General features: G+C 39.0%; 1 protein-coding gene across 1 annotated transcript in view; it reads right to left on the bottom strand.

Moving 5' to 3' along the window:
• Positions 1-12,921, bottom strand: part of CHP1 (calcineurin-like EF-hand protein 1) — a 35,893-nt gene that overhangs the window by 20,191 nt on the left and 2,781 nt on the right. The window contains exon 2 of the mRNA XM_010847982.1: positions 8,699-8,771. Coding sequence (XP_010846284.1) covers positions 8,699-8,771 — 73 coding nt within the window. The remainder of the gene's footprint in view (positions 1-8,698; positions 8,772-12,921) is intronic.

The following is a 12,921-nucleotide window of genomic DNA, read 5'->3' as shown; positions in this document are numbered from 1 at the left end:
AGGTGCCTTCAGCTCTCTCTCTCTGATCCTCTTGTGGTTTAACATTTACAGGGTGCTTAATTAAGTAATTAAACAACACCACATCTGGTGGCGACAAAGGTAAGAAATGACCTAGGGGACTAAGCGCAAAGCTCTGGTATAATAACTCTGGATTCTAATCTTCCATCATTCAAAGTAATAATTTTTACATCAATAAATGAACTAGAAGAAGACATTCATAAGATAATTGGGTTGCTTAAAATTATTAAAGAAAATTATGGAGGTCGTGATTATATAATTCAACAAACATGTACTAAGCTCTTATTACATAATATGTTCTGTAATACAAAGTCCACACTATCAACACAATGTAAGCTCCTCTTGTTTGACAGTGGTTAAGAAACAATAACTACTTCCTTTTAAAAGAAGATTAAGGCTAATGTGAATTGCAAGGCCACATACCTCAGTTTAATGTCTAACTGCTGCTGCTAAGTCGCTTCAGTCATGTCCGACTCTGTGAGACCCCATAGACGGCAAGCTTAAGTAATTGTCTAACAAGCTTAAGTAATTTTAGTTGCAAAAAGACAGTTTAAAATACCAGGTCTAGTGTCAAGTGGTGAGTTCACAATCTAGCCTAACTCTGTCAGTCTCCATGAGGAATCTAGTCGTGGATTTCCAACATCAGTAAAGTTCTAAACCCTGTCTTTTGACATTTTTTAACTCTACTCTTAGAATTTAGATTGTATATACAATGATGTCTCTAAGATCAAGGGGAATACTGTTGAAAATATCAATACAAAAATAAGAGTATTAAGAAACAGTTTATAAACTATTAAACAATATACAGTTTATTATTGTTGACTGTTCTTGATAAAACGATCTTGGTTTTCTGTTTTATAATAGAATTTTTCATATAAAGTGCCAAAGTTCTAAATCCAGTCTTTGCTACTTATTTTAGTATTCTAGGGCCAGTCACTTATTTGCAAAGCTGCATCTGACTTTTGGTTGAGAAAGTGATCACACACACGTTTACCTCCTCTCATTCTCTAAACCCCTCTGAAATGTCAGTAAAATTTTACACATGGGAATACAGCCATGACATAAACAATCAGGGTGGGAGGAATATGTTAGTAGACAAGGAATTCTGACAAATTCTGGAAGTTAGAAAACAGACACAAATGTAGTGATAAGTCAAAGTAGAAGAGTTGATAACCATTCTGCCCTGCAGCCTCAGCAAGGCACCACACTCAGAATTGCCAGGCGAGGGAAGTATTAACAGCATTCAGGGAAATTAATTACCAGAACTTTTAAAGAATGGGCCAGCTGCCCACTGCTGCCAGCACCCATCCCAGGAACATAAAACCATTTGTCCCCAGGATAAAAATGGGGAGCTGCTACGGAAAGAAACTGGAAGAGCCACCTGGGCAGGGTTTTGGCCAAGTATGGGAGGCTGGCTCCCCAGGACCACAGTCCTTTCATTGGGGGAAGAGAACTGCAAATCTGTCCCCTTGCTCCCTAACCACACGCCCTAAAGAAAGGTCTACCAACTTACTGGTCCTGCTCAGAGTATAGACGGCTTGTCGTCAGTCCTTCCATCCAGGGAAAGCCCTGTGAGAAACCAACCACAAACAAACCTATGCCCATTTTCTACATTACCCCATCCAGGCTTTTTCATAAATAGGAATGGACAATTAAGGCTCACCAGCATTTTGGAAAAATCAATAACATAAAAGAGTAAGATCAAGATGAAAAGCGTGTGTGTAGGCTCAGTTGTGTTTGACTCTTTGCAACTCCATGGACTGTAGCCTGCCAGGCTCCTCTGTCTATGAGATTTTCTAGGCAAGAATACTGGAGTGGGTTGTCATTTCCTCCTCCAGGGGATCCTCCCCATCCCAGGATTGAACATGCGTCTCCTGCATTGGCAGGCAGATTCTTTACCACTGAGTACCTGGGAAGCCCCAAGATGAATAGATGTAATGATAATTCAGGGAACAAAAGAGAGTTTGAAATATTCTAATAAGTAACCCAATAGACATTTGATAAGTTTTGGCAACTATAAAACAAATATAAGCTACTATGATAGACCAGAGGTCAGAGAACAAGAAAGTTTCTTGGAAATTAAAAATGTGATTGTAGCCAAGTTCATCAAAAGGTCTATAACATAAATTTGAGGATATCCTCCAGAAAGCAAAGGAAAAAAACCAGTCAGAAAACATGAGAAAACTGAGTCATGATGGTCCAATAGCCAACTAATAAAGGCATAAAAATCAATAAGAAAGAAGAGGGGGAGGAAATAAATAACAGAAGAAAACTTTCCATTCAAAGGGGTATTTTTAGATTGAGAAAGTTCACCTGATACCAAGCAATGAATAATGAAAAATAACCCACAAAAAGATATAATTTTGTGAAATTTCAGAACATCAGGAAGATATATTTGAAGCTTTCAAGAGAGTAAAAAAAAAAGACTACCTACTGTAATTAAAAAATGAGAATTAGATTGGCATCATGGTTCTCATCTGTGAAACTCCATTATGGAATGACTGAGAGCACTCTGTACAAAGCAAGAGCTTATCCAGGATACTGAAATCATCTATCCTCTGGATAAAGTCAAACAAGAAAATGAATCTCAAAGGCACTCAGTTTTTAAGCAGATAAATGGCTACCACTTAGGACACAATCTCTTAAAAATTACAGGTAATCTTTTTAAAAGTGATATATAACAACACGGCCAACTAGTAGTTTCAGTAATAACTTCCTTGCAGAGTTTAACTGGTCTGTACTGCTCCCTAGAGTCAATTTAACCTGCATGACTTAATACCCAGGAATATTTTTCATCATGGTATTACATCAAAGAAAATATCTGACGAAGATCCAATGTTAAACTTGCTCAATGCACAGGATGTTTTTAAAGTAAACTTTTAAAGAGGTATAACATATATACAGGGAAGAGTACAAATCACAAGCATTCAGTATGATGATGTTTCACCAGTGCAGATTATAACCAGCACCCAAATCAAGGATTCAATCACAATCAGGACCCAGATATTGTCCTTCCTTCCTTCATGCTCCCTTTGTGTCTATCTGCTCCCCAACCCAAAGGGTAGTCATTATCCTGACATCTAACCCCACAGATTAGATCAGTACCAAGGATATTTAAACAAAAGATATCTTCTTTGTATTCAGAAAATGGCCAGGTTCTCACCTTGACCTGTCCTACAAAGGACCATTTCAGGGCATCTTATGGATCCAGTTGCCTTTTCAAAGGTCACTTCCACTTTTTCAAGGATATTTAAACAAAAGAAGCCTTCTTTGTATTCAGATAATGACCAGGCTCTCAGCTTGACCTGACCTACAAAGGACCATTTCAGGGCACCTTGTAAGACCCAGTTGCCTTTTCAAAGACCAATTTCAATGGCAGAGAGAGAAATATTTCACTCAAAATAATGACACCTGAAGAAAGTAAGATTTGTGAAGTTACAGTATATGAAATATCAATCTGAAGATTACCAATCATTTTAACTTAATACCTATGGGTAGGCCATGGATGTAGTATTTTATAAAACATACTTTGGAGTTGAACCTTTGAAAGCACTTTGCTGAAGCTCCATTTCTAACCAAAGCCTTCCATAGTTTCTGCTTCATGTTCCCACAGACTGACACTTTTAAAAAAGGAGTACAGAATGTCTTGGACAGTACACTATAGTCTCTCACTCTGGAGAATTTGGCTTCAAGCCCCAGACATAGAGCATCTTGGGAGAAGAAAGTGAAGAAAATATGGAAGAAAAAAATTTCTCCTAATAACTTTCTTAGGAAAGTGGGACCTGTTACAGGTAACAAAAGACTGGAGGTAACTTGTATTCAGCTGAGTACCCTGATGGGTTATTGAAAGGTCAAGACAGAACGTGAGCTGAGTCTGGCACTAAAGGCAGTAAAGGAGGCAGCTACATCACTCTATTACCATAAAAGAATCTGGAAAAAAAAAAAAGAATTTTGAGTTTACCAGGTATTCTCTAAGGCTAGAATGAGAGAAAGGGGAAGACAATCTAACAAGATGGCCAGAGGCTGAGATGGCCATTGTCAGGAGGCACAGCCAGTGTGAAATTCCTGACAATGGGTGGGTACAACAAAATGATTTACATACTTAGTTGCCCCTTGAACATGGTTCCATCTCTGTGCGGATTTTTTCAATAGTAAGTATCATAGTATTACAGGTCCGTCATTGGATGCCTCTGTGGATGTGGAACTGCGTACACGAAGGGCAGACTACAAGTTATTCTCAGATTTGACTGTGCAGAGGGCCACCATCTCTAACTCTGCCTTGTTCAAGGGTTGACTGAAACATGCCAGTTGTCTACCATGTAGTACAACAGGGTAATTTTCTCTTGCACTCATGGTGGCTTGGGGTTTTCCTCACATTTTGATCCACATCCATGACAGAGATCAAAGCACAGAATTTAGACCAAGCACTTTGTAAAGCTGAATACAAAAAAGTCAGCTAGATCTAGGTAACCACGAAATAAAAAATTACCCCATCACTTCCTACCAGCTTTTCCTCTACCAAGAATTTGTAGAAACCAGAAGAGAAACAGTGTCTACTGCATTACAGGTATTTAATAGATAGGCATCAAATGAGTGAGTCAGTTCACTGGCTTTTCAGAGAGTGTGAAATTACATTTTAGGGGCTGAGCAAATATTGCCTACATTTTAAGGAGCAGGTAACACTAGCTGACACGTGAAAAGTTTTACCTTTTCTGAGGAAAAACAGCTCCTTTTACAAAAGATGTTCCATTTTTTTCCCAGCAAACCATGAAAGTGATTAAAATATACACATTTATAAATACCTACTTTCTAGAAAAAAGAAAAGGACACAAAACTAATGTGAATTCTATATCTTCACTTAATGGTTAAATCTTAATTTATGAGAAAGACATAATCCCAAACTCTAGTAAATTATTCAAGTATTTGGGCTTACGGAAATATAGATATTCTAATCTGATTTATTTTTCAAGTACAAATACATATAGTCTCTTCAGCAAATGTTGCTGGAACAGCTAGATATCCACAGGTCAAAAAATAAAGTTTGACTCTTATATTTCTTTCTATTGCTACACACACAACACTGCTTTGTTGTTGTGTCTTGTGTTGTTGTTTTTTTTTTTTGCCACACTGCACAGCGTGTGTGATCTAGTTCGACCACCAGGGACTGAACCTACATCCCCTGCAGTGGAAGCAAGGAGTCTTAACCACAGGACTGCCAGGGAAGCCCCCCCCCCTACCCCCCCGCCCTCTTTCTTTTTTTCCATTTTGTATAAATATACCAAAAAATTCTGTGTGTATATACACATAAGAAAGTCAAAAATGAGGGAATTCCTTGGTGGTCCAGTGGTTAAGACTTGGCCCTTTCACTGCCAGGGCCCAGGTCCAAATCCTGGTAGGGGAACTCAGATTTCACAATCCGCATGGTGTGATGAAGAATGAATCAAAGACCTAAATATAAAAGCTAAAATTATAAAACTCTTTAGAAGAAAACATAGGGGCAATCTTCATGACCGTGGACTTGGCAATGGTTTCACAGAATCAACATGAAAAGCATGCACACCAAAAGAAGTTAGGTAAGCTGGACTTCAAAGCTTAAAGCTATGTGTTTCAAAAAACACTAGAAAGAGAGTGAAAAGACAATTCAGAGAATAAGAAAAAATATCTGCAGATCGTGTCTGGTATCTCAGATATAAAAAGAACTCTTAACAACAAAAAAGACAAACTCCAATTGAAAAACAGGCAAAGGACTTGAATATGCATTTCCCCAAAGAAGACATACAAATGGTCAAGCAGCACAAAGATGCTCAACATCATTAGCCACTAGGGAAGTGCAGTCAAAACCAAAATGGTCTACCACTCACATCTACTAAAATTAAAAGAGAGACGATAAGTGCTAATGAGCAAAGTCTACAAACAATAAATGCTGGACAGGGTGTGGAGAAAAGGGGACCCTCTTGCATTGCTGGTGGGAATGTAAATTGATACAGCCACTATGAAAGATGGTATGGAGATCCCTTAAAAAGCTAGGAATAAAACCACCATACGACCCAGCAATCCCACTCCTAGGCATATGACCTGAGGAAACCAAAATTGAAAAACCACATGTACCCCGATGTTCATTGCAGCACTATTTACAATAGCTAGAACATGGAAGCAACTTAGATGTCCATCAACAGAAGAATGGATAAAGAAGCTGTGGTATGTATATACAATGGGATATTACTCAGCCATAAAAAGGAACACATTTGAGTCAGTTCTAATGAGGTGGACAAACATAGAGCCTATTTTACAGAGTGAAGTAAGTCAGGAAGAGAAATATAAATATCTTATACTAACACATATATATGGAATCTAGAAAGGTGGTACCAATGAATTTATTTTCAGGGCAGTAATGGAGAAAGAGACATAGAGAATAGACTTATAGACACGGGGAGAGGGGAGAAGAGGGTGAGATGCATGGAGAGAGTAACATCGAAACTTACACCACCATATGTAAAATAGATAGACAATGGGAACTTGCTGTATGACTAAGGGAACTCAAACAGAAGCTCTGTGACAATCTAGAAGGGTGGGGTGGGGAGGGAGATGGGAAGGAGGTTGGGGAGGGAGGGGACATGGGTGTACCTATGGCTGATTCTTATTGATGTATGACAGAAAACCACAAAATTCTATAAAGCAAATATCCTTCAATTTAAAAAATAAATTAAAAAAAAGTGCTGATGAGGAGAAATTTGAACTTGCGTTTCATTGCTGGTGGGAATGTAAAATAGTATAGAGCTGTGGAAAATAGTTTGGTGGGTCTGCAATAAATAAAGCATAAAATTATCATAGGACCCATAATTCTACTCTTAGGTATATGCTCAAGTACATATGCTTAAGTTTATATCCTTAAAACATAAGTCCACACAAAAATGTTCATAATAGGCAAAAGATGTTAATAGCTCAAATCCCCACCAAATGATGAATGAACAAACAAAATATAGTCTATGCATACAGTGGAATACTGTTGTTGCTGTTTAGTTGCTAAGTCCTGTCCAATTCTTTTGTGATCTCATGGACTGTAACCCACCTGGCTCCTCTGTCCATGGGATTTCCCAGGCAAGAATAGCAGTGGGCTTGTCATTTCCTTCTCTAGGGGATCTTCTCCACCCAGGGATCAAATCCAAATTTCCTGCATTGGCAGTTGGATTCTTTACTACTGAGTCACCAGAGAAGCCCAAAAGGGAATGTTACTCAGCCGTAAAAAGGAAAGAAGTACTGATACACACCATGAAAGAACTTTGAAAACACCATGTAAAATGAAAGAGTTAGTGAACAAAAGAGCGAGTGAACAAAAGGCCACACACTGTATGATTCCACTTGTATGAAATGTCCATAGAAAGAGGAATGGGAAGTGACTACTCAATGAGCATGAGGTTTCCATCTGAGCTGATGAAAATGTTCTAGAACTAGACTGTGGTAACACGTGAACGTATTAAACTGTGTTGTGAATGTGTTTAATGCCACTAAAAAGCACACTTTTTAATGGTAAATTTTATGTAATGTGTCTTTTGCCTCAAAAGTAAAATTAAATTAAAAAGACAAAGTACAAGTGTGGTCTTTGCATATGATAGGTACTCCATAGTTGTTGACTTTAATGACTGGACAGCATGATCTTGGTCAACTCCAGCTTCCAGCGAAACCAGACATGGCTCTAAACAAACACGGCCCTATAGATTTCTAAGCTGTTCTGCCTGAGGATTATACACAAAAGCTTAGCAACTATATTCTTTCCCCTTTTATGCGAACCCCACACCTGTGCTAGAAGCCTACATTATTTCTTGCCATCCACCAGAAAGGCAAACAGCTTTGTTCTATCAGTCAATCAAAGCTGAGAAACAATAGTAACAAGAGTTAGGTGTTACTTAAGAATTAGGTTGGGAGGTGGTGCTCAGGAGATATTTCATTTGACTATGACAAGACATTTTCAAATATAAAATGATAGAGCTTCACAGTAAATCTGAAGTCATATACTTACTCTAGACCAGTTTCTCAACGTTGGCACTACTGACATTTAGGAAGGATTGTCCTGTGCATTGTAGGATGGTCAGCCACATTCCTGTCCTTGACCCGCTAGACATCAGTAGCATTCCCCAGCTGTGACAATCCAAAATGTCTCCAGGTATTTGGCCACTCGGGAAAATAGCCCTTAGTTGAGAAACACTGCTCTAGATAAATATACTGACCACCTTATCTAACATTAATACATATAAACTGATGTACCCTAGGGATTGGGTTGAGTTGAGAAATTAGAGAAAAGAGGACAAAGCAACTTAGACCACCTTGGCTTGCTATGGATCAGTCTCCTGAAAGCTAACATGTTTGGGGAAGGGCTGTGGGAAAATCCAAGCAGAGAGAGCTGAAATTTCCGAAGGTACATTTCCAGGACCAGATCAGATCAGATCAGATCAGTCGCTCAGTCGTGTCCGAGTAATGGCCAATCAAACCAAGGGCGGGGGGATAAGGAGCAAGCACCTAGTGATAAATGTAAATCCATTGTTCTGTTTAAGTCCCTTGTGGATCAATAACACTTAAAGATGCGTGAAGAAATGGTCCGTGCTCTCTGCCTGCCAGATGTAAGCTCTCTGGATAAAAGCAGCTATTCAGCCACTAGCAGGAAATAAAGAAAGGAAATGCCTACCTGAGAGTCCCATTCTCTCCTTTGTCCAGGCTGGTGAACCGGCTGTAGAGGCGGGTGATCTGACTGTGAGAAACTGAAGAACACAGAATTAGTTGCAGTTAGAGAAGTTGTCCTCTGGTCAAATTCAACCTGAATGTGAGTGGCCCTTTGGAAACCAGCTGCCTTTCTGGTCCCAGCTCACCGTTAAATGCTTCAAAGTCAGTAAAGTGGTGCGATGTCTCAACTAACTCACCTCTAGTGTGTCAAAACAGAAAGAATGAAAGGAGTTAGAAAATAAATCAAGAGTAAACAAAATTGACTCTCAAGAGTGAAGTCTAGGGTTAATTAAGACTCTGTGTTAAATGTCAGTTGGTTAAGATTTAACAAAACAAAGCTAAATTTAGTTTAAAAGGAAAGTGTGAAACTTTCACCTTTCAGTACCCTGACTTAGAAGCTATGAAAATTCCAGCTTTGATCAAAAACACATCCCTATTAATCAGTTTGGTGTTTCAGACTTGTGCAGTTGGGTAGGTAACATGTGCTGAATTAAGGACTAGGGCATGTGAAACAGACAGTATTTTTAAAATCTAGTTTACTTTTCCTCAAGCATCAGTGACTTTTATCTTTTCCCTCAGGGCTGATCTTTGGGTAAAAAATCACTACAGCCTTGGGTCAGCCTCTTTCTCTGCAACTGCATGAGCTCCACTGAGTTCCCAGTAAAGGAATGGGTTCCAAGAAAGAAGATTAGGCAATCTGTAAAACGGTTGTGCTATCTTCAGATGACATCTACAAGGAAGTTACTTTGTTCCTCATTTTGCACTAACTCAGGTACAAGCTGACAATTAAAATGAGGGACTAACCATAGGTAGACAATGAAACTGAAAATGCAAAAAAGGAATTCCTGGGAAATAGTTTAATCTCGCGGTAGACTGGAGATAGGAGGGAAAAAAATAGTTATCAAAGGAGAAAAGACAACAGCCAAAAAGGGTGTGACAAGTGTGGACTTTGTCCTAGGCTGTACCTTCAGGGGTAAAGGGGTGGCTCAGGGAGTTCTGATAGTTGTCCTCCTCCCCCAGCTCATGCAACAAAAACCCACTCGCAGTTTTGGGAACAATGGGACAAAATTAACACAGGCACACGCAGGAGAAACAGGAAGTGAGTGGCCCAAAGCTAGTATGAGAGGACACCCCGGGCCAAGCAGTAAATTCTTCAGCCTCAGGTTTCAAGCCAGCCTGGGCTCTGTTCTGTACTAGCTCTCAAGGAGAGCAGGGAGCAGAAGAAGAGGCAGAACCACCCCTGCCAGGGCAGAGCCAGCAGGAGCCCAGACACTGAGGAAGCCGGTGGGGACCTTTCTGCCCGATAGGCAGGTGTGCGCAGCTCAGTAAACACTCCTCTGAGAGTCAGGCTGACAGTCTGATTCCAAACATGGCACCACAGCTCACGAATGAGGGCTGAGTGAATGGGGTTGTGCAGTGAACTAACTCAGTCCAGGAGAGAAAAGTGCTTGGCCAAGGTCTGGCACCTGGTAAGCATGCCAGGTTAGCTATTATCATCATTATCCTTATACTGTGAGCCTGCAGGTACAATTTTACTGCTGTACTAATTAATCTCCACCTTTCTCTTGATTCTGCCAGCCACAACTGTCTTCTTCAGGAACCTGAACAGGCTATGGCCTCAGGCCTCAAATGTTGCTCTAGAACTAAAGTTTTTTTTTAGTTTTCACAAAATAAGTTGGTTCAAGAATGACTAACTTTCTCAAAAGACTTTTTGAAAAGACAAAATTTGTTTACAATATCAATGCCACTGTTTTCATGTCTTCATATATTACCTAATATGTCACTTGTGCACTTTACATAGTTATAATAGGTTATTTTTCATTTATTAATTCATAATTTTTCTATATTGCTTTGGAGTGCTTTTTAAAAACTTCATAATATTTAGCCCATGGGGTCAGTTTTTAATACTTACAGTATTATACTTCAGGTTACTTTTCTTAAACAATGATCACATTCAAGTTGTATTTCTTTTTATACTAGGTTGTTTTTTTTAGTTTGAGAAAACAATCTATCCACATGGTAAAAATAGTACAAAAAGTGTACATAATGAAAAGTCTCCCCAGCACCCGAATTCCTCAGTCTTCCTAGCCAGAGTCAAACTTTCTTAGGTGTGATAATAGTATTGTGGTTATGCAGGAAACAAATCCCTGTCCTCAGGAATATATGCTTAAAGCTTAAGGGGTGAAAAGTTTGGCTATCTGCAACTTTAAAATGGTTCATCAAAAAGAATATATATATATATACACACACACACACATATACAAATAGACAAATATAGCAAAATGTTAACAACCGTTGAATTAAAATGTTGAATTATATGGATGTTCATTATACTATTTTAACTTTTCTGTATGTTTGAAATTTTTCATCATAAAAAGGTGGGGGGTAGGGTGGGGGAGGTACAGAGTTTTGCAAATCACTTAATCCAAAATCAGCTGAAGATGTTAGTAATATGTGCAATGCTCTTTCAGTAGGAGCTGGAGACAGCAGGGTCTTCTGCAGTGGCAGAACCCTCAGGCACCATGGCAAGGCAGCTGAGGGCCATGAATGTGTCCTGTGTCATGAGGCAGGAACAGCCTTCAGTTGAACTTCCACTTACATTCTAGCTCAGGAAATTATTCTCAAGCAGTTGCCTTTGCCAGGCTTGTGCTCTTTGTTACAATTACAGAGAAATCCACACTAATGCCATCATCACTACACCCTTTCAAACAAATAGAACTTCACTGGCCTGCAGAACTTACTTCCCAAACCTGTTCAGCACCTTTGCCATATCACGTGACACATACCAGAAGACAGAGACTAAAAATAAATCAATTGGGATTTATCACTACTCAGCTGGTGTGAATTGTTCCTCAAGGATTATGTGGCTATTTTCTGTTGTAAAGGTTTTAAGTCATTCACACCCAGGTTATTGCCATATAGTTAAGTGAACTAAGGGTGGAGATTTCAGAAACTCCCAAGACACTCTGACCTTTCCCCTACTGACAGCTTTTACTCAAATGATTTTAACTTATGGAAATGCTGAAGTGTGAAAGAAGATAACAGAACTAAGACAATATAGCAAATGTTTTATGCCAACTCGTGTCTTTAGACAGTATTTTTTTTTAAACTCTTGGATATATCAGGATTTCTACTCCTTCCAAAGTTTTATTTCTTCAAGTTGGGAAAACGTGATTCCTAGTCCAATGTCTCCGGAAAACAGAAAAAGTGCAAAATACTGTCACCTCTCCAGTTATATACTAGACGTGGTTTTTATAACTAGCATATGCTAATGGTGTTTTCACGATAAGATGATTGTTATCTATAGATCAAAATGAAAATAGCTAACACCTGGTGCTTATTACATACCCAGACACTATTCTACATAGTTTACATAATTTTTCTCATTTAATCCTCACTAGGAATTCAAAAAGTTGTACTATTTTTATTTTCATTTACAGATGATGAAACTAAAGGTGTACAAGGAATTCTTACTTAGAAGTACTTTTCTAAACACTTAAGAGATTACATTTCAAATACCGGATAAACTAGTCATACATGAATTCTAACCAATTTAGACTTACAAATAACAAAGCTTTCATACTGCATATAAAGTCAATTTTACTTATTTATGGTACGTTTTCTTCTGGCAAAGGGAGTAGTGAAATGTCTTGTACTTGTTCTTAACTTGAAGTGTTTCGGAATGACAGTTCCCCAAACTCTTTATAGAACAAGCAGCAGAGGAAAACAGGGCTAATTTCATCACTCTACACCACCCTCAGGTGTTTGCTGTTTTTATTCTTCTAAACCTTTTGCATCATGCTAAAACTATTGCTTTAAAAATCAATTCTGCTGATGGGCACTAACTGGAGAAACTGACAGCTCAACTCCCACAGCAGAATGACAGCGTAGCAGGTCAGGGGAGATGCCTGGAAGCCACTCAAAATGCTTTAGCTTAATTTATCCAAATCTAATCAATTGATGCATATATCATGGCCCAATTCCTCCTCAAGGCCAGTTCACAATGACTGTTCCCTGAGTTCTGGAAGGGGTGCTACATAATTTCAGGTATCTTATGTTTGATGCTTGGCACCCCACTCCAGTACTCTTGCCTGGAAAATCCCATGGATGGAGGAGCCTGGTAGGCTGCAGTCCATGGGGTCGCTAAGAGTCGGACATGACTGAGCGACTTCACTTTCATTTATCCCT

The sequence above is a fragment of the Bison bison genome, unplaced genomic scaffold, assembly GCF_000754665.1.
Source record: "Bison bison bison isolate TAMUID 2011002044 unplaced genomic scaffold, Bison_UMD1.0 scf7180017864259, whole genome shotgun sequence".
Classification (NCBI taxonomy): Eukaryota; Metazoa; Chordata; class Mammalia; order Artiodactyla; family Bovidae; genus Bison; species Bison bison.
Note: the sequence above shows the minus strand (reverse complement) of the source record. Positions and strands in the feature narration are given on the sequence as shown.